This window comes from Mesoplodon mirus, assembly GCF_964341445.2.
Source record: "Mesoplodon mirus genome assembly, chromosome: 7".
Taxonomy (NCBI): domain Eukaryota; kingdom Metazoa; phylum Chordata; class Mammalia; order Artiodactyla; family Ziphiidae; genus Mesoplodon; species Mesoplodon mirus.
The window spans coordinates 5082428-5106669 of NC_138983.1; the positions used below are offsets into that span (position 1 = coordinate 5082428).

Consider the following 24242-nt stretch of genomic DNA (forward strand, 5'->3'; position numbering starts at 1 on the left):
CTTCATCAAGGTGTTCATTCTGTACAGAACCATTTCCCACCAACAGTACAAAAATGCTGTAATTTCGGCCATCTCAACCAACTTTCTCAGGGCCCCAACTCTCCCTTTAGCACAGCACCAAGTGCCCACAAAACACTCCTCTTCTCTCAATCCCTCGTGAACCCTCCCTTCCAGACTCTTCCTGCACCACCGTGTGGGGACTGCTCTTGTCAAGGTCATCAGTGACTCATGTGCCACCAAAGCCACAGGACAAGTCTGGGCCCTCATTTCACCTGAGGGCACAGCAGGAGCACTGGGCGTGGGTTCTCACTCCCTCCCCCTTGAGGACACCTCCCCCGTCTTCAAAGATGCAAGGCCCACCTGGTTCTCCTCTACCTCGGAGCCTGCCTGTCCCCATTTTCCTTGCTGCCTAGGCCCTCATTCATCAGTGCGCTCACTCAACATCAGGACTTTTAAGTGTCATCAAAACACTGACGACTCTCACATGTCTATCCTCAGCCCAGACCTCTCCCCTCAACTCCGAACGCCGTAACCCTACGTGGCTCCAGTCGGCTCTCGAACAAAGACCGTCACAAATGCAACAGGCCCAGACCCCAGCTCTTGATCTTACTTCCAAACCTGCACCTCCCACCATCTTGACCGCAAGCAAAAACCCCTGGTCGGTATCACCTTCACTCCGCTCTCAGCTATATTCAATCTGTCAACAAAGCCTGTCGGCCCGACCTTCAAGATGCACCCAGAATCCATCCCGTCCTCACTTCCACCCCTGTGCCCCGTCAGTCCAAGCTGCCATTACTGTTTTGTTGGATCCTGGGCAGCAGAGGGGCAGCTATTCTTAACACGGTTTCAGGGGAACGTTTTAAAAACATAAATCAGATCTCATATCACACCCCTGCTCAAAACACTACAATACTTCCCATCTCATTCAGAGAAACAAACAAAATCCCAATTGCCTGTGTGACTGGCTCCCGCCCCCCCCCCCATTTCCTCTCCTGCCACTCTCCCTCCTGCCAGGCTCTCTACTGTCCCTCCAACACAGCAGGTACAACCCTTCTTAGCACCTCACTTGCACCGGACTCTGCCTGTGAGACTCCCCTTACCCCACCCCCACCCGTAGCCACATGGCTCCCTGCCTCACCTCCTGTGTTCAGAGGCCTCGGGAAGGCCCCTCCTGGCCACCTTATTTCAATCTGCAAACAGCCCCACCCACCTGGCTTGACTTTGCTCCCAGCTGTATCACCACATGACTATCGTGTCTTTGACTTTCTGTCTTTAACTGTCTTTCTCCACCAACACGTAAGTTCCAGAGGACAGGGACAATGTCTTCTTTGCTCACTGCTAATATAGCCAGCATCAGAACGTATGTCTTATCGCCTAAGACATAAGTACTCAAACATGTGAATAAATGAGTCTCAAAAACAGTAAGAGGGGAGGGCGTGAATTACAGAACAAAACGATTCCATTTATATAAACACATGCAAAAAGTAAGTTATATTATATAAGGATACATTCACAGATGGTAACACCATAAAGTAAATAAAGAAAATGATACATGCAGGGCAGCCCTTGCTTTGGGGAGGTCAGAAGAGGTAGGAGTGGTCGGGGAGGTCATACAGGAAGCCAAAGGTAGTGGCAACATTCCATTTCTTAAGCTGGTCAGTGGGTGCACAATTGGTAGTTTTAACATTTAATATCTGTACACATGCTGACATATACTTCTTGAACATATGACCTCATTAAAAATTGAAACAAAGAACAGGTTAGAGCAAGACAGGTCAAATCCAGCCCACCACCTGTTTTTGTAAATAAAACTCTACTAGAAGACAGCCACCTTCATGTGTTTCACGTTGACTGTGGCTGCTTTTACACCACAGCAGCAGAATCGAGTTGTTACAGAGACCATATAGCCAGCAAAGCCTAACATATTTACTGACTGGCCCTTTACAGAAGAGTTGTCTGGTTATAATGTTAAATTTGAAAAGAAACCGAAAGCAAAATTTAAAAGAGCCAATTTTCTGTTAAAAAACACTGATCTCTCAAGGACTTCCCTGGCGGTCCAGTGGTTAAGACCATGAGCTTCCACTGCAGGGGGCACGGGTTCGATCCCTGGTTAGGGAACTAGATCCCGCATGCCTAGCGGCACAGCCAAATAAATAAATAAAAATTCAAAACAAAAACGAAAACAAAACATTGATCCTTCAAGACGTGTGTGATTATCTCCAAGAGCACAGTACACTGGAAAAATATGGTTCCATATAACACGAGGGATTCCAAAGCAAACGGGGTTTTTATACTGTCTTAAAGCGCCAGAGAGATTTTAAAGATGAATATTTTAGAAAGCAAAGTGCAAAACCTCCAATTTATGATCTCTACTCCCACCCCAGTAAGAAAAGATTATCACATTTTAGCAAATAAAATCTATATAACATAATCCAGATGTGGGGGGGGAAGGAGACAACAACAACCCTACCACCTAACTCTACGACCTGCCCTGACCCACTGCGCCAGCACCCTCCACTTCCCCAGAGCAGCCAGTTACACCTCGAAGGTCCTCCATGATGCCCTAATAGTCCATGTCACTTCTTCAGGGCATTTCACTGCAACTTACATTAGTCACCTCTGGACTTATTCCTCTTCTTATTAGGAAGAAGACTGATAACAGCAACAGTAAAACAAACATTACTGTGTACTAGGCATTGTGCTAGTTCGTTTATATTTAATATTCGTTTCACCAACAGGAAACGAAGAAACAGAGATGTCATCTAATATTATGATTACACAGCTGGAAGACTGTGGAAGCCAGAACTCAAAGTCAGCTATTTTAGGTCCTGTGCACTCTTGACCTCCACAGAACACTCTGAATTGAGAACAGAGAACAGATATTAATCTGTGAAAACTTCCTTAGCTTAAAATACTATCCCTGGGCTTCCCTGGTGGCGCAGCGGTTGAGAGTCCACCTGCCGATACAGGGGACGCGGGTGCGTGCCCCAGTCCGGGAGGATCCCACGTGCCGCGGAGCGGCTGGGCCCGTGAGCCATGGCCGCTGAGCCTGCGCGTCCCGAGCCTGCGCTCCGCAACGGGAGAGGCCACAGCAGTGAGAGGCCCGCGTACCGCAAATAAATAAATAAATAAATAAATACTATCCCTATGATAGGTGCCAAATACATAGCTGCTGTATCCATCTAAGAGTATAATAAATCAAGGATGAGAGGTCCACAGTGGAAAGGGGGGAAGGGGGTGATTCAAAGAGTATTGTTTAATCAGAAGGGACTGGGTCTCATCACAGGCAACAGAGGCAGATGTGACCTGCCCACTGTCCAGAGGCAACAGAAACCCTATGTATCTCTAAGTCAACAAAAGTAAACCAGGAGACACTACACTCCCTCATCCACTACAATGACAAAAACAGATATGTACTACCACTAAAAAACAGACAAAACACCAACTCAGAAGTTAACCATTTATTCTTTTTTCTTTAAATTTTTATTGGAGTATAGTTTATTCACAATGTTGTGTTTATTCTTAACTCGCAGTGAGTTCCAGCTATGATGTTATTGTTGAAACAAATGACACCTGAAATTATGGTCTACTGGGGCCACCGAAACCCTAAGGAATCACCCAGGAACTGAGATTTCTCTGCTGCCTATAGGTCCATTTTCCAGCATGGCCTAAATTTTTCTCTAATAATCAATGACCTCCAAAACCATGATTCTCATGAAAGGAAGCCCCCAACAGCCACTCAAGTCAATACTTGTCCATGTTTCTCCCACCACTGCCTCATCTGGGGATTGAAGGCCCAGATTTCACCAAGGTCCAGCCAATGTCTACTGACTACACTAACCCTTACGGGATAGAGGAGGCCACCCCGGAGTGTGCCTTAGTGGCTAGTGTAACTGCTGCCTTACTCACCCTGATAGGGTCTCAGGCAAGCTCCCCTTTCCCTCCTTGTCAGTGTGTCGCATTACTGTTGACACCAGCATTATTGTTCAGATCTACATCCAGGTCCAGGGAACTCCAGGCTCCCACTAGCAATCCACACAGCTTTCTCCAAGTCTGACTCAACATTCAGTCATACTTTTACTTCTGCAGGCTGGCTTGCTTTTACTTATTTATTTATTTATTGCCACCTTTTTAGTTCAGCTGCCTAATGTTTCAAAAAACAATCTCATTCATCTTTCCTTTGGGCCACCAGATTTCAGGGCAGTCAGCCTCTGGGGTACACAAACCGTCCCAAGTCAATACATATTCCCACTGTAAGATATTTTGGAATTAATAATACCCTAGTTTTCTCCAGAGTTGTTGAGAAGTACAAAATCAGAGTCTCCTTATATCAGTAAAAAGATGTTCAGAACCTATCAAACTTTATTTGTATAAAATCAGTCGGCTGTGTAGTCTTCACTAATACTTAATAAAACAGATCAATGCTAGCCAGCAGAAGTGAGAAGTAGTAAGCCTCCTCTACTCAGAGTAACCCCAGATCTTTGCAAAGTCTGTGACACAAAAATGTCCTAGTTAAGGTGAAGAAGCCTTTCAAGTACTGCCAAGATTCCCTTTTACTTGCTTCTTTACCATCTAGCCAATCTACCTGGTACCCAGGATGTCAGTTCATAATCATTCAAAACCTGAAACAAACTGGGCATTGACTAGTAACTCTCTCTCCCCTCCTAGTAAAGAAAAATAAAAGGGGAGGGAGAAGGAAAGGGGGTTTCCGTGGCAACTAAATGTAAGCCAAAGTCAAATCTACAGTCAACCTCGATCCAGACTGCAGCAGAAAAAAACCCATTCCCACTGGAAGCACCATGGATCTCAAAGATGCTCAAGATGTTCAGCATGAACCTACACCAAGCCTCCGATCAGTATGGGAACAGTCAGTGTTCCAAGTTTGATCAAGATGTTGCAACCAACATCTATGGAACAAAAGACAATATAGGTCAATCCTATTTGTCACTGCAAAGCAGCTTCACCAGCATGGGAAGAGTGGCACTGCTCAGACACACCAAACCAAGGAGAAAAGTGGAAGTAACTATTCAATACATATGAGAAACAAAGGTGTAACTATTTTATTTTTTGGCAAGAGACTTCTGGCAATCTCAACCACCCAACCAGCAAACACAAGGTCTTTCCTCTCAAGTCTCTAGGGCCTCTCATTAAGAGTCTGCTATTTACACCACATACAAGTCTAACAAGCTGTGTTCTCTGGCCTCACAGCCAAAAGGACATCTCTTTTGTCAGTGCTGCCTCTCCCCATAGACTGCAAGTCCTTAAATGCCTGTTCATGACGGAATCCCTAATACAGTTCCTGACAGAGTAAGGATTCAATATATTTGCTGATCAAATAAATGACGATTAGAAGAAGTAGACAGGAGGAGTGGTCACTTGTCATTCTCAGCATAGCCATAGGCCTGACTTCAGAATGAAGGATTAGAAAGTGCTTCCCTGATCTCCCTTTTATATGTCGAGATTTTAACATTCGGTTGGTGAAAATCTGTACAATTTTTATACTAACATTCTTCCGCTCAATAAACTAGATCATCCACATTCTAAGTGTGTGTGAGAAAAGGATCTCTGCCAGTCTCTCTTCTACTGTACCTCACCTCCCCAGGAGGAAAAACACTCACCCACTTGGGTCAGAGTCCAGGGCACAGGCAATCCCCCTTTGCTAGCAAGCAAGGGTCACTGTGTTAAACAATAAGCATAGAGTTTGCCTCTCTCTTGCCTTCAAAGGGCAGAATTGGCAAATCAATCCAGGGCTAACTCTCTGGAAATAGGCTTTCATTTAAAAAAAAAAAAAAAAAAAAAGATAATGATGAAGCTGGCATCTAAAAACAGAACTGACAGCTGACTGACAGGATGAGGGCAAAAGATACAAAACTCAAAAATCACAGCAGGATAAGGTTATTTAGCATAGGCACAAACAATCCTAAACACCTGAGAGCACTAAGTTTCAGCTATGGCAATAGATTCTCATGAAGCAACAGAAAAAAAAAGAAAGTTTCTCAATTATTTTATAAAATAAATTCACTTTAAAAAATTTTTTTAAAGTTCAGTCTCCTTTAAATTTCAGCACCTGAAAATAACATAGGTACACCATCTTTCCCCACTAAGTAATGTCCAAGGTAGGATCTAGGTATAGGTAGAGCTCACAGATGACACAAAGAATTCCTTGACCCACAAGCAGTCCCTACAATCTGTGGTCTAGAAGAGCGGTTCCAAAACCTAGCTGCACTTCAGTACTACTTGAGGAGCTTTTAAAAACATATTCTCACTCTCACCACACATTTCTAGAGGTGGGGTTCATCACCCATGATCTTAAAAAGTATCCCAAATGATTCCAATGCAGGCCAGATTAGGCCATCTATCCAGAGCAGGGTTTCTCAACCTCAGCACCACTGATATTTGGGGCTGGATAATTTTTTACTGGGGGGAGAGGGTTGCCATCTTGTGCATCATAGGATGTTTAGCAGCATCCCGGGTCTCTACCCTCTAGAAGTCAATAGTACACTGCCCAACCCCACAAATGTGACAAGCAAAAACGTCTCCAGACATTGCCAAATGTTTCTTTGGGGCAAAATCATCCTCCAGTTGAGAACCACTGATCTAGAGTAAATCAAAAACCAACCATGTGAGGTTCTCTCAAGAAAGGAAAGAGATAAGAAAGCTTTTTAAAGCCAAGAAGCCAGGTCTATTTTTTTCTATCCATCTCACCTAAGAAAAAGTAGCTAATCCTCAGCTCACACCAGGGCTCAGATCTTGACTTATGAGAAGGAGCTACCACAGCCTCTTGTGCTTTTTATGAAATAAACTAAGAGCTGAGTTTTAGCTGAGCAGACGGTTAGAAGAACTTCGCTATCATTCTTCTTAAGGGTAATAAGGCACTGTAAAATTTTAGACCAATATACACACTCAGGCTGCCTCTCAAATATCCAAAATATAAAACCCCAAGATACAAGTTTATCAAAGAAGCAAACTAAATTCCAACCCTGACAAATACTGTTTTAAGGAAGATGTCTCATCTGTAACAAGCACATTATCTTCGTACCAAATCAATGCAAAAATTTACTTTAAAGAGGCTATGCAAACCTCACCCTGTCAAGCCTTAATTTTATCACTATTCATTTTCTGCCCAGTTATGGTCTGATTCTCAAATTCACAAGCAGTTAATTGAAACCAGCAAGTTTTTGTTTTGCTATACTTTACACAAAAGCTAGTTTTCTAATCTAAAACAATCTTCTTCCTGTTCCTCAGTAAGTTAAACCAGCGAGATGCTCATCTGTACTTAAGACCAAGTCTATCAAAATAACACTTCCCCAGTGCAACAAAGCAAGCCAGGGCCCAAGCAAGTAATTCCAGCGGAAAGGCAAGCATGGTTTCAAGTACCAGGCAGCAGAGCACGGGGCAGGAGTCAAAAGACTGTGAGTATAGGTGTGAGTGCGTGCATGGCATTTCGTTAGATACTCTAGACTCTGATCAAACACACTGAAATGCAAAACATCCATCCAGGACAAGAGTTATTTCCCAAACTATCTTCACTGAAGTATATCTCAATACACAGCAACCTTTCAAATCTCAATAAGAACCCAGGAGTACACTAACAAACTCTAGAGTTATTGGGGGCCAATCACACCCAATACGTAGTATCCAAAAGCATGGTAGGAACAGAATCCGACTTGAGCTCCCGACGGCCTTTTCTTTATTTAACCATCTCTTAAACCATTCCGAGGCACCACCACTAATTACTCCAGAAAACGTTTGTAACCTAATCAGTCTTCATCCACCCCTTCTCCTGGGTGGTTCTCAGGCCAAATGACTCTTAAATACACAGAGCTTTCTAAAGACAGTCACCAAAAGCCAGGACTTAAGCACTCATGTGACTTCCTAATAGTATCTAAACATTTAAAAATCAAATTTAAATTAATAATGGCCACTAATTACTAAGCGGATTCTTCGTGCCAGGCACCGTTTCGAGCTGCTTTACACGTATTAACTCCTCTCCTCCCGACAAACTTAAGGAGGGAGACACTGTTGTTATTCCCGTATCACAGAAGCAGCAGGGAGTTTGGGTAACCTGCCCAAGGTCACAGGGCTAGAAAGTGGTGAAGCCGAGACCTGAAAGCAGGCAGTCTAAGCCGAGAGCAAAGAAAGCTCCACCACCGCCACCGCTTAGGAGACTCTCCAGTGGCTGGAAATCTCGAGGATCTTTCCCACTTGCTGCCTACCTACAACGTGACCTTGAGGACAAAATCGCAGTCAACTCCACATTAACATTAAGTGCTGTGAGGATGAAAGGAAACAACTCCCAAGCGCCCCTCCCAGAAAAGCAAAACATAAAGCTCTATCCGACCCACAGAGAAAATGGTGAAGTACCGAGAAAATTACACGAAGCTCCGAGGTTGAAACGTCAGGACACACAGGTACATCCAAGGACTCATTCCGTCCACCTACAACCAAGAGTCCAAGTTGTGATCAGGGCAAGCAGGACCGGGAGGAAGCCCCTCCGAGGGAACGGCGAGAGGGCTTCTTTAAGAGGGAGGTACTTGCGGCCGAGAGAAGGACCACCCCCCTTGTGCATATGCGCCAAGGAGGCTTTCGCGACCAGGTCTGCGCTGGAGTCGCAACACCGGAGTTCGCAAATCGCTCGGAAGGAGGTTTAAACACTCCGAGCCGGGCTCTGCGTATCCCGATGACTCTGCGGCGAAGGGGCAGAAACCCACAGAACTTGTTTCCCGAAGAACCGAGTCCAACAATGGCCTTCGCGAGTCTCCGGCGAGCCTCCGCCTCAACTTGACACGCTCCGCGCTCCGGGGCCCGCGGGCAGCGGACGGTGCTCGGGGCGGAAAGGCCGGAGCGGAGCGGGGCCCGGCCGGCTTAGGGGCGCGCCCGGCCGGCCGGCCGGTCGGCCGCCCGCCACGCCAGGCCGCGGACGTCAACGCGGGCGCAAAGTTCGCCGCCCGGGCCGCGACCCGCCCAGCCGCCCGGCCCGGCGGGGCCCCCGCGGCCTGCGGCGGGCGAGCAAGCGGCTGACAGGCGCGGGCGGGGAAGAGCCGGGGAGCCCGGGCGCCGCGCCTCCCCGGCCGCCCAGCGGCGAATTCCGGGGGGGAGGGGAGGGGGCCGGGACGCTCCCTCCCCGAGCAGCCGAGGCCGGGCGGAGGGGCCCCGCGCGCCGCGCACCCCGCGCACCCCGCGCCGCGGCCCGCTCCGCCGCCCCCTCCCCCCATTACCTGGAGGTGCCCGCGACTCGCCGCTAGTTGCGCTCAGGCGGGAAACGCGCTCACCGACACCATCAGCGAAGCGCCCAAAATGGCGGACGTATCAAGCAGGCCTTGAGTTCCCCCCGCCCTCCCTCCGCCGCCTCGCGACCAATCAAGGCCCTGCCCCCGCCCCCGGCTCCACGCTCATTGGCCTCCCTCTCCCGCCCCCTGCAACCTATTGGGTCACACTGCTGCCCCGTTGCACCCACTCCGATTGGCTCGCAGACCCCGTCCGTCAAGTGCGAGGGGCGCATTCTTTTCCCATGGACTTGACGGATCCGGAACCTCTAGGACCCCGGAGTCTGGAGAAACAAATCAGAAACCGAGAGAAACCTGGCTGGGTCCCCCTACACCGTAGCAACAGCAGGGCCTCCGCTTGACGGACGCTTCGGACCACCAATCCGATAGCCAATGCTTTTTAAAACTAAATCGAGCCAAACCAATCATGGCCGTAGCTCTGGGAGCTGCAAGAGAACCAATGGGGTAGCGAGGCCGGCGGGCAGGCGGGTCGGAGGGCTTGGAGGAAACCGGTGATGACGTGAGCCACAATGTATTTCGGCGGCAGGAGTCTATCAGAGCGGGGGAATTAGCTCAAATGGTAGAGCGCTCGCTTAGCATGTGAGAGGTAGCGGGATCGACGCCCGCATTCTCCACGGCTGAATTTTATAAAGGTTGAGGGGTCGCCCGCCGGTGGTGGTCACTTTGTTCTCAAACGCGGCGGCAGTACCACGCGTTACAGGGGCAAAGTGAGGGGCCAGGAGCCCCAACCTGTGCGCCCAGTTCCGTGCGGGAGGAGAAGTGCAGCGAGGCGGGGGCCTTTGCTTTGCCTCGCGGAAGGATTTACGCAGGAGCTTCTTCGAATCTAGTGAGCACTTGGTCTGTGCCCAGCCTGCGGGGGTACGCAGGCAGCAGAGGGTCCTGGCTTTGACGTCTGTGGGAGACGTCAGACTCCACCTGGGCAACACCAGGTAAGTAAAGCAGACCGCAGAGTGGTCGGGGTCTTCCTGAGCAGCTGACATTTCCACCCACGGGACAGGGAGAACAGAACCGTGGGCCTAGGTCTGGGTGGCAGGGAGAGAGACCTGAGACCCCAGGATGGGGCTTTGGAGCAGGTTGGGTTGTGGTGGGAGAGGTGACGCCCCGGGGGAAACCAACAGTCCCAATGCTCAGATGGGTGCCGGGCCTGGAGTCATAAAGAGGACCCCGTGCAGGGAGGATGGCAGGTTTCCCTGGGGGCACTGGCTTGGTCAGAGGTGACCACTCCACCTCAGCGACAGGAGGCAGGCTTACTGCGGGGCTTCCCCAGGCTGTCTCCCAGAGTCCAGGCCTGAGAAAAGTGACAGAGCTTGGCCCCTGGGGGTAGCGGGAAGACAGGACCATTGGAGTTGGCCCCTGGGCTGCCTTCCCAATGCTCAGCATCCCGCTGCACCCCTGTGCACCCGCCCCAGCTGGCCCTCCACCTCCCTGACTCAGACTCTCTGAGCCCCCGTGCCAAATGGCAGGGAGAATGGAGCCCAGCTTGAACTGGGTCAACCCCAGCACCTGGGGAGCTGGGTCTCTGGTGCAAACATGCCTCTCCCCCAGTTCACCCCTTTCAGCGAGCCTGTGGCTAGAAGCAGAATCTAGAAGGAGTTCATTGCTTATAGATTATCATCGCAACATTACATGTTAGTTAACTGAGAGCCAGAAAGCATTTAGACACCCGTATTGGCTGAGTGACCTTGGCTGGGTGATCAGTGCCCCTCTGAATCTCCGGGTCTTATCTGTAAAGTACTGGTGATAACACCTACCTGCCTGTGTCCATGCCCTGAAGGGCACTGGGCCTCTAGGAAGGCAGTAACCAAGGGCAGATGTTACTTGCCTTGATTCTACTGTTCGGAAGAGGCTCAGAGCCTTGACCAAGCCACACAGCTAGTGAAGAACACAGTCAAGATTGAAACCAGTTCAGAAGATGTGCTTGGTGCAGAGGGTTAGGGAGAGGGACATACGTACAGATAACCCGGAGTGGGGCAGAGGCAGGTATACCCAGCAGAGGGAACTGCAGGAGCGTGGTTGGGGGAGGCACATCTGTGGGAGGACCAGGTCGTGGTGACCACAGGTCTGGGGGGAGAACAATGGGAAGACTCATAGCAGCTTTGGAGGATACACAAAGGAGCTTGGGGTTTATCCTCAGACAGCGAGGGCCAGGAAAAGCTTCGGAGCAACAGAAGGGCGAATTCAGGCCATACTTTAGAAAGGATTGTTTGGATTAAGAGCAGCAAGGCTGTGCTATAGCAGTAGCATAGGACCAGGGGGCAGTCCCTAGCGACTGGACCTAGGAGCACGGGAGAGGCTGCAGGGAACCCCGGGACAGTAAAAGCACTCTGTACAATGTGATGCTTTAAATAACATTAAATATGAGATGAACCCTGTGCTCTTGAGCAGGACTGAAAACTGAACTTTCTGTTTCATGATCCATTGGACTAAAAGCTTCTTGAGGTTAGTTTTTGTTTTACTCACTGCTGTACTACAGTACCTAGTACTTAGCACACAGTAGATGCTCAGTAATTAATTTTTTTTTAGTAATTAATTGTTAATTTCATTACAAATTCTTTTTAAAGACCTCCTGGTCTTTCTGACTCACCGATGCTCTGACAGTGCTCTTTTGGTGTGACCCTTCCCTGCAGCTGGGCCTGCCTTGTTCTTCCAATGGCTACCTTTTGTCTGGGGAGGAAGTCTTAAGCCTACCTACCTCCTGCCTTTCCTTTCCAGGTAATCCAGCACAAAGCCTTTGTCCTGTTCAATCTGGTCTCTCTCTTGCCTGTCCGTGTCCCAATACTGGTCCTCTGGCACAAGTCAGTGTTGTGGATGACAGGGGGCGGTGCCTCAGAGGGACATCTCTGAGTGTGTGGGCAGGAGGGGGCAGTCAGGGCTGGCACCTGCCCTCCTGGGGAGGAGGTGGCCCAGCCACCCACTGATCCGTGTATCCCTTTACTCATTCATCATCAAAGGACTTGCCGGTATCTGCTTCAGGCTCCTCCATCCCAGACTGAGATGGGTCACAGAGCCATGTGCACTATAATTAAAGGAAATAATGCAGGGACTTCCCTGGTGGTCCAGTGGTTAAGGCTCCGCACTCCCAATGCAGGGGGCCCAGGTTCAATCCCTTGTCAGGGAACTAGATCCTGCATGCCGCAGCTAAAGATCCTGCATGCCGCAAGGAAGATCCCAGGTGCCTCATCTAAGACCTGGCGCAGCCAAATAAATAAATATTAAAAAGAAAAGAAATAACGCAGTACCTCGTCCAACATAAGTGGGCACCCAAAGTCTCCAATTATGATGTGCTCCTAGCCTAACCAGAAGGGTTGAAGTCAGGGAGAACTTCCTGGAGGAGGAGGCATCTGAGTTGAGCCTATCTCCTGAGGACCATGGGGAGCCATTGACAGGCTTTAAGGAGGGGAGTGACTTCAAAAGCTCTGCAGTGGCCTCAACATCATAAAACTTCTAGATTTCTCAAATTGCCACCTTCCTCTTTTTCTCCCTAATCCCTTTGTAATTTAATTTTTAATATTTCAATTTTCAACCCATCTAGACTTTAAAAAAAAATTATATGAAAAATTTCACACATACTCAACAGTAGAGAGAAAAGTATTAGTGAGCACACGTATGCCCATCACCCAGCTATGACTCCTTAACCTTGGGGAACAGACACAGAGCTGCCAGATCTTAATTCTACCAAGTAGTGATTTTTAAAAAATACTATTTACTATTAGTGTGATTTCATAAAGGAAAGGACGTTTTACCACACACACACATACACTCAGATAGGAAAGACCAGCTCAGGATAAAGAAAAGGCTTTAAATTGGTTGAGCTTGCCTTGAGAACAGAGACCACCATTGTCTTTCCTTCTGCTAGGTCACCAAGGCTCAGTCCTGATCCGAGGGCTGGAGTGGGGTTTCCCTGGCAGAGGACATGCTCTGGAAGGGCCAGAGGTGGTGCTGGGTGGTTGCTGGGTCAGGTTAGGATGTGTTGAGGCTGGAGAGAAGGGACCAGTGAGGAAATCTAGGGGTATATAAAGGGTAGGCCCATTTTAACATGGAAATTTAACTCTGTTTCTTTTCCTTTTCTTCACAGCGTTAAGATTCAGGCTGGGTTGCGGGGGAGGTGAGTATTTCCCTTCCCACCAAAGGACTGATGATAGAAAGGGGAACCACTAGGGTTGCTAATGATTAGGGCCACTATCGAGCTTGCGGGGAAAGAAAAGAGAAGATGGCCTTTGGGTGTTCCTTGGTCGCACCCCAGCTCCATCATCAGAGGGCGTGGTCCAACAAGGGGGTCCCAGTGCTAGAAGCGCCAGCTGAGTGGCTCTGGAGAAGGAACAGGGGCCAAATGGGATCCAAGCCCACCCAACTTCGCAACCACCCAGGCTTCTCAGGGACAGAACCTTCTGCACTGCCCACATCCTGGTTCTCCAGCATCCTGCCTGACAGTGGACGTGCCCCAGATCTGGGCACATGGATTTGGTTCAGCTGCCCAGGGCAGCTGTAGACCCAAGGGGGCTCTGGACCTCAGGCAGGGAGGAGCTCCCACACCCGTCCTGGGGTTGGAGGCAGGCCGAGCTGAACAAGTGGATCCCCTCTGATGGGGTTGGTGGGGAGGGGGCCATCACATGAGGGAAACCCCACAGGGCTCAGTAAGGGATGGCAGAGACTTGGGGAGCAGTGGGTGTCACTGCAGAGCTGAGAGGGTTTAAAGGGAAACTAGAAGCCCTTTTGGCCACATTGAGCAGCATCCAGTAGGCAGATGGTAATGTTTATTGGATAAAGGAAGGATTGAACAAATGAATGAAAAAAATTCTGGCTTTACTTCTTTTTCCCCGAGCCTTGGTTTCCTCCACTACAAACTGGGGATACCATTGACCTAGCTGGGCTATTGTGAAGTTTAAATGAAATAAGCCTGTGAACTTCACCCCCACACTTGAGAGACAGATTAGACATCACCTCCTCCAGGAAGCCCTCCTTGTCTTCCCATCTGAATACGGGCCCCTGGATATAACACTGTGCTTTCCCCACAGCTTTGGAAACTGCCTCCGTTACTAGGTTTTGAGCACCTTTAAGGGAGGGGGTCACATCTCACTGCTCTCTGGGGTCCCAGCATGTGACTTAAGTGCAGAGCTCTGCACACAGTAGCCGCTTAATAAAGGCTGATAGATTTACTTGACATATAGTAGGAGGCCAGTGGGTGGACCCTCTGGCACCCCGGCCATGCAATGGCTCTATCCGGAGCCTGCAGGAGAGGGAGAGGGAGGACTTCCTCCCAGCACACATAGGCCACCAGGGAGCAGCAGCCCAGCCACCGCTGCCCCACCCTGTGCTAAATCCCTGGCCTCCCGAGCAGACTGGATGGCTGACCCCGGGCAGGAGAGTTGGGGGGTGGGGGTTCTCCCCCATGATGCAGCCGCTCCCCGCTGCCCCACTGGCTGCCTGCATCGATACTGGTGCTTTAACGAGCACCTGAGAGTGAGGGGGCCCAAGTGCTCCGAGCCCTGAGCTTCCTTCCACAGGCAGCTCTGTGGGCAGGAGCTGCGGCCTTGGGCCCCCGGGGCTGGGGGCACTCTAGCTCTGCTGGTCCTTAGCGCTGTGACCTTGGGCAAGTATGTCACCTCTCCCACTCACGGAGAACCTGCTACTTGCCAGGTCCCAACTGAGTAAGGTTTATCTCACGGAAGTCTTACTGTAGTCCCGGGGGGTGGGTGATGGCACCCTTCCTTGACAGACGGACAGGGCGGCTGGATGAAGCAGATAAGAAATGAAGCTTTTCAGGCAGAGGCGGATCTGCCCCCTGCGTTCTACAAAGGGGACTTGAGTGTAGATCCCCACCAGGGGTGGCACAGCTGGCCCTGGCTTGGCACTCAGGGCGGGCCGCCCATGCTGTTACTTTGCACCGACGGCAGGCGGCCCATCCCCAGCATCTGCCAGCAAGCCCACCTGTTTCCATCACTGCCAACGCTGATTCACGACCTCGGGGAACTCCCGGGCAATCTCCTGGGCAATCAGGAGTCAGGGGAGGCTACCCCTCAAGGGTCTGTCCCAGGAAACCAGGCCCATCCCCAGCTGTGTCCCCTGGCCCAACTGTCTTGGAGCCCTCGGGGCCACAGCCCTCCTCATCCCACCAGACTCTCCCCTCCCTCGGCTGTCACCTAGGCACTCCAGGCCTCAGGGCTCAAAGGTGCAATCTCAGGGTCGTGTGGGGAGGCACCTCTTCTGGTTCTTTGTGGTTTGATTCCCCAGTGGAGGGTGCACCAGCACTCTGCCCTATTCCCGCCCTGACCTCCCGCCGACGTTCCGGCGGGTGGGGGGAGGTCAGGCCCTTCCTGACTGTTGCATTTTCCTTCCTCCCAGCTCTGCAAGTGTGGTTCTTCCTGCCTGGCCTCAGAACAGCCCAGCCTCCTCACGACACACCACTGCTTCCGCAGACTGGGGACCCCCAGGGGCAGGGACCAGGCCTGACCCATGTTTCCTCCAGTACCAGCCGGGTGGGCACAGGGCAGGCCTCTGTGAGGACCAGGCTCTCCACAGCCCATCTGCAGATACGGACACTGTGGGGGCCGGGAAAGCAGGAGGGCTGGGGGGCTCCCTCCCCAACCCGGGGCAAGTGTGGCCCGGCAGCGCCATCCACTGGGGTCAACGCGGATGGCAGGGCCCCCAGCACTGTTTCTTTATGGCCACACTGCATGGCTTGCGGGATCTTAGTTCCCCAACCGCAGATTGAACCCGGGCTCTTGGCGGGGAAAGCGCCGAGTCCCAAACCCTGGCCACCAGGTAAGTGTCCCCCCAGCACTGTTTTTTTTTCAAAGATTTTTTTGATGTGGACCATTTTTTTAAAGTCTTTATTGAATCTGCTACAATATGCTTCTGTTTTATGTTTTGGTGTTTTGGCCGAGAGGCACGTGGTATCTTCGCTCCCTGAGCTAAGGGATCGAACCCACGCCCCCTGCAGAGGAAGGTGAAGTCTTAGCCACTGGACCGCCGGGGAAGTTCCCCCGCCCCCCCCACCCCACCCCAGCACTGTGCTGACAGGCAGCAGCGGCCCTGGGCTGGCACGCACAGGTCAGACAGTAGCAAGGACCAGCCAGGGAACAGCCCAAAGCCCAGGTATGTAACCTGCAGAGCCCAATGCGAAATGAAAATGCAGGGCCTCAGTCTTCAGAATTATTTAGAATTTCGGGACGGCAACAGCAGAGCATGAAATCAAGCATCAGGTCGTGCATGAGTCAGGCATCCACGAAGCTGACCCGCCTGCAGGCCTCTGCCCAGAGGTCTCATCCCTCCCTGTGGGAGCCTGATGGCAAGTCGCCCATGCCCAGGAAGACAAGTGCACAACTCCAACAGCTGTCCAGGGAGGGCCAGAGGTCAGCGTTCACTCCGTGGGGACACTCAGCTCCAACACACACGGCATGAAAGAATGGCAATGATGTTTAAAAAAATTAGGTTTATAAATATTTTCTCCATTGTACAAAGTTTTCCCCACCCTGCCCACCCCCCGTCACTGTTCACATTTCTCATGTTTTTAAAATCCCAACTATATTTATTTTTTAAATCATAAAATATAATTTTTTCTTTGTTCATATTTAAAACTATTTACAGGGGCAGAGAGAGGCCAGGGTGGCCCGGCCGAGGTCAGGACGAGTCCGTGCAGGGGGACGGAGGGGGCGGGAAGAGGTGGAAATAGCTCCTCTCCGTGGCGGGCGATGGTGGGCAGCTGTCCTCCGCCGACAGGTACTGGCTGTGGGGTGTGGGCGGAGGCGGGTAGGGGTCTGAGTCCGAGTTCAAATCCAGGTAGTACTTGCTGGCCTTCCAGCGGCTGGCGCTGTAGTCACTGTCACACACGTCTGTGCTGCAGGGCGTCGTAGGGGGCGCCATGCCACGGATGATGTAGGGTCTGGAGGGGATACAGCAAGGGAAAGGGGACCTGGGTTCAGAGTGGCCCACATGCATGTCCACCTTTGGGCACTTGGGCCCCCTGGCTATGTGGCCTCTCTGAGCCTCAACATCGCCACCTGTAAAGTGGGCGCACTGGCACCTACCCTGCAGGCTGCCAAGCCCAGGCCTTGACAAGGACTGCAGCCTCAGGCCAAGGTCGCCTTTACGGGGACGAGGCCTCCACAGCCTACCTGGCTGACCTTGGGCAGCTTAACCTCTCTGAGCTTCAGTTTCTCATTGACACAATGGGGAAGATGAAACAGTATCCATTTCAAAAGGAGCCTGTGAGGATTAAAATGAGATTCTGCCTGGAACGTGCTAGAAACAGCATCTGACACCAGAAAGTGGTCAACGACCGTTCCCCCTTCTACCATTACTGTAAATATTGGAGACCAGTTGGCCTCCCATCTTAATCCCAGAGATGCCTCCCGACCGTCCCCCGTGACATCGCCCTTTGGCCCGAGTCCAAGGTGGGGGTCGTGGTGTGTTTAAGAGCCACAGTGGGGCTCACGATGGGCGGGAAGGTGGAGTCAGCACCAAAGGGCCAGCGGGGACGCCTACACTGAGGAAGGTGCAGCAGCAGGATATGCCTCGTGGAGCCCTGGGAGCAAGAAGGGACCCCCACAGACGGTGGTGAGGGCAGAGGTACTGGAGGGGGACAAAACCAGGGCAGAAGGAGCAAAGCGTGCAGTAGACTGGAGGCTGAGGGGCCTGGCCCGGCTGGTGTGGAGGCGACAGCTCTGGGGACACACGGTGACACTGAGGAGCCCCCGCAGGTTCTTGAACAGGGCAGTGACCCAGTAAACGGCTGGGCCTCCCCGGAATCTGCACGGCTGCCCGGCTCCCCGGCCAGGCCCCGGAGTTCCCCAAACAGCCACCAGGTGGCAGGCGGTGCCGCGCTCGGAGGGTCCGCCGCTCCGGGAGGACCAAGGGCCTCCGCCACCCCCAAGCCCTGCTCTCTACACAGGGCGCGAGCCTGGCGGGGCCGACCCTCCACCTGCCCCATCAGGTAGCTCGCCCGAGGGTGGGGGCGGGGGCCCCAGCGCACCTGGTGGGCGGGGCCTGTCGGCTGAGACCACGGGGTGAAGGTCAGCAGGTTCACCTCGCCCACCCCGGCTCCGACCCGTCCCTGGCCACAGGCCAGCAAACCCGGATCCCGTTTCTCCTCAACGCTCTCCAGCTGGCCGCTCCCCACTAAGGAGGGGGTCGTGCGACCCCTAAAGGAACAGCTGGGAGTGCGGGGTCGGGGCTGAGCAGGCCCAGGGCCCAAGCAGGCCCTCGCAGTGCGTAAGGGGGAAGGATCGCCCCATCAAGGGCCAGCCTCGCCTGCTCTCCTGCGGCTGTGGATTTGATGCTTCCCGGCACCGAGGTACCAAGGGGTGGCGCCCCACCGGGGTCCCAGCGCTGGATTCAGGCACAGAGCGCAGAGCCCTCCGGGGGGCGGGGCCGGATGCGGTGGAGACCCCTGGGGGCGTCATTCAAGGCCACGTGTGGCCCGGCTTACAAAACACCCCCAGGGCTGCCACTCGTGGGCTCCGGATGGTTTCTGAACTCAGCACGCCCACCGGCGCCCCGACCCCTCCGCGCTTTCTCCCGCAGGAAATGGGGACCAGGCCCGGTACCGCGGGGCGCGGGGGCTCCGTACCTGTACGGCCTGGCGGTAGCGGGAATGCTGGAAGGGTAGAACACGTCCACGTTGTACAAGGAGGGGTCCGTGGCGGGGGACGGCGGCGGGTTCAGGATCTGAGGGGAGCCAAGCAAGGTCACACGGGCCCCGGAGCCGGCGAGCCCCACCGCCCACCGGCCACCCCCAACCGGCTGCCCTCCTCCCAGGGCCCCTCCTGGTCTGGGGAGGGGAAGGGGCAGCTGTGGCCCGAGGATGGGCACGAGCAGGGGGAGAGCCCGGCCCGCTCATCAGTGGCGACCCCAGGCCCGGGAGCTCGGCTGCGCGCTCAGGATCCTGACGCAGCCCCCTCTGCACCGTGCCACCAGCAGGGAAGGGTCCCTGCAGGCCCGGGCGTGTCCCCACGCCACTGAGGCCACTGAGTGCCTCCCGAGGTTCCTCGGGGACTTTTCTGTCAACTCCCCTCTTTGGTCTTTTACTCCCCCATTTCCTCCCACGTGGTGCAAAGTCTAATCTCTATAATTCATTCCTTACTCCTAACACTCAGGGGACCCACACTCCAGCCGGAACCCTGACAAGGCACAGGCACCACCACACGGAAGGAGGGGCCACAGCCCTGCTGCCCGCCCTCCCCACCCTCTCAGCAAATCAGGAAGGGGCACCCCATTCTCAAGGGACTATATTGCCCCCAAACTGTGATAATAAGTACACAACTCTTCTCCGTGAATGCACCCTCCGGAGCCAGGCGTCACATGACCGGCCCCACAAGAAGGACAGAGGGACCTGGGGCCCAGACACCCGCGGGGGCTGCACCTTCCCCAGCAACCATCGCTGCCTGCGCCCCCTGCCCCTCCTCTGAGCTGTCTCTGCCAGGGGCACAGCCAGACCTGGGAGTCTGAATGCCCTGAGGGACTGAATTCCCCCAGGTCCCTGGGGCGATGGAAAGGGCACGGCCTTCCCTCGCCACCCCCCCCTTCGGCAGATGTGGGTTGAGTCCTGTTTTATCACCTCCCAGCTGCTCCCTGGTGAGGGACTTCGCCAGGCCTCAGGATCCTCGTTCCTAAAATGGGGCTAAGAAGCCCTGCTTCCCGAGGCTGTCCTGACACTAGGTGAGTAGCCTACAAGACGTGCCCAGGCCCCTCCCTTGCCCTTCAGGAACTGGCATGGACCCCTCTCCTTATTCTGTGGGGGAGGGCCCTCTTCAGCCCAAAGAGCCAGCCTGCGGCTTCCTCAGGGTGTGACCCCAAAGCTGGGAAGGCACGCCTTGGGGAAGAGGGTGGTGTTCAGAGAGAGAGCAGAAACCAGGCAGGGAAGCCAGCAGAAAGGGCCTCCCCCAGCTGCTCCCACACCCCAGGCCTTTGTGCTCCTATTGCCGCACCTGCCCATGAACTTGACTGGACCTGGCTTCTCTTCACTTCTGCCTCCAAGGAGAGCTCTGGGATCCTGCCCAAATCCTGCTGTCGGTGCTACTTCCCACAGGGTGTTGGGGAGGCGAAGGTCAAGGAAGAAGTCTCCCCAGTACTACAGTGGGCATATTTCTAGCAAGTTCTGCTGGTGCAGCACCTCGGCGACTTCTCGGTCACCTGCTGTGTGGGGGCTAGGGGCTCTTCCCCGTTCAGATCATCTGCTTTTCCTGCGTTCTAAAGAGTTCTCTCTACCTCTCACTGGCCAATTCCCTGCAATTCTAATCCCTGATAATAATTCTGTATCTTGAACTTTCCCTCTTCAGATCACCGTGTGACTTCTGTCTCCTGATTGGACCTCGACTAATAAAGGCCGCCTTTTTTTTTTTTCTTTTGGCCGCACTGCTTGGCACGCGGGATCTTAGTTCCCCATCCAGGGATTGAACCTGTGCCCCCTGCAGTGGAAGCTCGGATTCTTAACCACTGCACCACCAAGGAATTCCCTAAAGGTCGGCCGCCTGGTAGCCATCAGCACAGAAATAAAGTCAGATGCCTCCAGCCTCACGCAGTGCACCTAATTACATTCCAGGAGAATCAAAGTTAAATTTGATTCCAGGAGAATCAAAATTAAATACAAACACGAGGGACTTCCCTGGTGGCGCAGCGGTTAAGAATCTGCCTGCTAATGCAGGGGACACGGGTTGGAGCCCTGGTCCGGGAAGATCCCACATGCTGTGGAGCAACTAAGCCCGTGAGCCACAACTACTGAGCCTGCGCTCTAGAACCCGTAAGCCATAACTACTGAGCCAGCGTGCCACAGCGACTGAGCCCGCACACCTAGAGCCCGTGCTCCACAAAGAGAAGCCACCACAATGAGAAGCCTGTGCACCGCGACGAAGAGCAGCCCCTGCTCGCCGCAACTAGAGAAAGCCCGTGTGCAGCAATGAAGACCCAACGCAGCCAAAAGTTAGAAAAAAAAAAAAAATACAAACACGAAACCTTGAGAACATTAAGAAAGAGAGCATGGAAAGAAACTTTTTTACGAGAAGGGAAAGCCTTTCTGGGCATGACCAAAAACTCCCCAAACTCCCATAAAAGATGAATAATTTCATTGTATAAATGGCAAAATACAACATAAACCAAATCAAAAGACAGAAAGCTAGGAAAAACATTTTCAACCCTTATCCGAGGCTAACTTTCTTAATATATCTCTATATAAAGAGCCCTTACAAATAAATTTTAAAAATACCAACAACCCAATAGAAAAAGGACATAAATGCACCCATCTGAGAAAATAAAACTACAAAGGTTATTAAACATACAAAAAGATCTTTGACATCATATGTAATAAGAGAAATATAAATTTAAATTACACCACCATACCAGTTTTACCCTAAACTGGACCTGACGAGAGTGTGTTTGAGAGGGACGGTCGTGCTGGTGTGGCCCTCTGCTGGCAGGACGATGGACTGTCCCCTCGTGAGGGACCCTTGGCAAGAAAGGTCAAGATGACCAATGCTCAGCCTTAGCTGCAGGGCATCTTCCTGCTGGCCCCTACCCAGGAGGGGAAATGAGGAAACCGCAGGAGTTCCGGGCATCGCTGTTAGGGTAACAAAATCCTGGGAATGACTGGACACCCATTGGTGTGGCCCAGCCGCACCCCAAAAAAGGGCACTGTCCAGTCACCAAGAGGGGGGGACAGCTCTGCCCGAGAAGCAAAACAAACTTCAGGGTGCAGGAGAGGCAGGGTAGGGGAGTGGTCAGCTTGGACACAATGGCCCCAGGGAGGAGGGGGGCGGGTAGTCACCACTCAATTCCTTGGCCTCATCTGCAAAATAGGAGGCTGATAGCGCCCCCTTCTGGAGTCGGGGTGATAACAGCACACGAAGAGCGTATTCCTCAGAAGTGCTGGGTAAAGGCCAGCTTTCACTGATCCTTGGTAGCAAAAAGCAAGGCTCAGAGAGGAGCTGTCATTACCTTCAGATGCTATCATGCAGGTTTTAAAAAGTACATATGAAACTACTCTGTATGAGACTAAAATGGTGGATACATGTCATTACACATTAGTCCAAACCCACAGAATAATACACCACCAAGAGCAAACTCAAGATGTAAACCATGGCCTCTGGGTGATGGTGACGTGTAGATTCATGGACTGTAACGAGTGTCCCACTCTGGTGGGGGATGTTGATAAAGGGGGAGGAAGGGGGATTTGGGAAACCTCCCTACCCTCCTCCCAATTTTGCTGTGAACCTAGAATTGATAGATAGATAGACAGATAGATAGATATAGATAGGTAGATAGATAGATAAAAGTTGTCTTAAAATAAAAGTGCATATATAAAACTGGTGAACTGTGAATAAAGTCAAAGGGTATCATATCAATGCCCTGATTATGCTACTGTACTATTGCTATAGACTGAATGTTTGTGTCCCCACAAATTCATATGTTGAAACCTAATTCCCAACATGATGGTATTAGGAGGTGGGGCTTTGGGGATGTGATTAAGTCACGAGGGTGGAGCCCTCATAAATGGAATCAGTGCCCTTAAGAAAGCGACCCCAGAGAGCCCCCTCACCCCTTCCACCATATACAGATAAGACGGCCACTACAGGGAGTTCCCTGGTGGCCTAGTGGTTAGGATTCCAGGCTTTCACTCCCATGGCCCGGGTTCAATCCCTGGTCAGGGGACTGAGATCCTGCAAGCCTCGCAGGGAGAAAGAAAGAAAGAAAAGAAAGAAGGAAAGAAAGAAAAGGAAGCAGGGAAGACAACTACTATGAACTAGGGACCGGGCCCAAACCTACCAGAACTTTGAGTTTGAGTTTCCCAGCCTCCAGAACTGTGAGAAATACATATGTGTAGTTTAAGCTGCCTAGTCTATGGTATTTTTGTTAGAGCAGCATGAATGGGCTAAGACAACCATAGTTACGTAAGATGTTACCACTGGGGAAAATTGGTGAAAGGGAGATGGGACCTCTCTGTATTATTTCTTACAACTGCATATACATCTACAATTATCTCCAAAAAAAAAAAATTACTCTCTGTTGGGAAAATAAAGTTCATACTCTTGTATACTCGCTTATGTACAGATTTCCTCTGGGAGAACACACGATAAACTCACCACAGGATGTGCCTCCAGGGCGGGGTGAGCTCCTGAGCAGGTGAGGGCTGGGCCCTCTTTTCACTGTGCCCTTTGAATTCTGTACCATGAACATATATTACTGATTCAAACTAATGTAGTTAATTTTTAAATAGCTGGCTCCATGCAGGGTTTCTTTTTGGGATGATGAAATTTTCTAAATTTAACAATGGTGATGACTGCACAACTCTGTGAATATACTAAAAACCACCGAACTCTACACTGTAAGTGCGTGGGTGGATTGGATGGTATGTGAATTATATCTCAATAAAGCCGTTGAAAAAAATTGCTGGTGGTCAGTGTCATCTCTTGCTGTCAAATAAGATCTCCCCAGCTCCCAGCAGGGGCTGCGGATGGAGAAGCCAGTTTCCCGAGCATCCTGGTGTCTGCGTGGGGGGGTCCAGGGGGCTGTCCTGGGGTAAGCTCAGTCTTACACGGGTTCCTGGTGCTTTCAGCTGGTTACATGGGACATCTGAAAGCCAGGTGACAGTAGCAGCAGGAAGGACAAGAGGTAGGGATCTGAAGCTCCAGGCTCCTGGCTCCTTGTTCCCTCTGCCCCGAAACACAGTCGGGCCCTGGAGCTGCCAGGAGATTTGGTTCTGATCCTGCCAACCCGAGATAATGAGCCCCGCTGCCCCCCACTCCTTGGTCCTGCCAGGTCAGGTGTGATAAGGAGGGGCAACACCCCGGATATGGGGGACACCCAGAAGGGCAGGAAGGCCCAGCCCTGGTGGGTGGGGCTCACTGGCGACCCCCCAGAGAAAGCTCATGGGGCTGTCTTCACGTCAGAAGAGCATACCATCACAGGAAGTCGGGTTTTGGAGACTTAAAAAGCACAGAACCATATAAAGTCAGAACTTGATAT

At 52.0% G+C, this 24242-nt stretch overlaps 2 protein-coding genes across 5 annotated transcripts in view; both read right to left on the minus strand.

Moving 5' to 3' along the window:
* The window catches only part of PPP6R3 (protein phosphatase 6 regulatory subunit 3), a 129733-nt gene extending 120408 nt beyond the window's left edge, over positions 1–9325 (minus strand). For 2 of the 3 annotated variants that reach the window (XM_082629153.1, XM_082629152.1), the window contains exons 1-2: positions 9219–9325; positions 8365–8438 (exon numbers count right to left, since the gene is read on the minus strand). The gene's annotated coding sequence lies outside the window, so the exon portion shown is untranslated. The remainder of the gene's footprint in view (positions 1–8364; positions 8439–9218) is intronic. The other variant, XM_082629154.1, reaches the window with a different exon arrangement.
* Positions 9326–16450: 7125 nt separating this feature from the next.
* The window catches only part of LRP5 (LDL receptor related protein 5), a 113498-nt gene continuing 105706 nt past the window's right edge, over positions 16451–24242 (minus strand). For both annotated transcript variants that reach the window (XM_082628425.1, XM_082628424.1), the window contains exons 22-23: positions 18856–18953; positions 16451–17169 (exon numbers count right to left, since the gene is read on the minus strand). In XM_082628425.1, the coding sequence (XP_082484551.1) occupies positions 16908–17169; positions 18856–18953 (360 nt within the window). In that variant the 3' untranslated portion in view covers positions 16451–16907. The remainder of the gene's footprint in view (positions 17170–18855; positions 18954–24242) is intronic.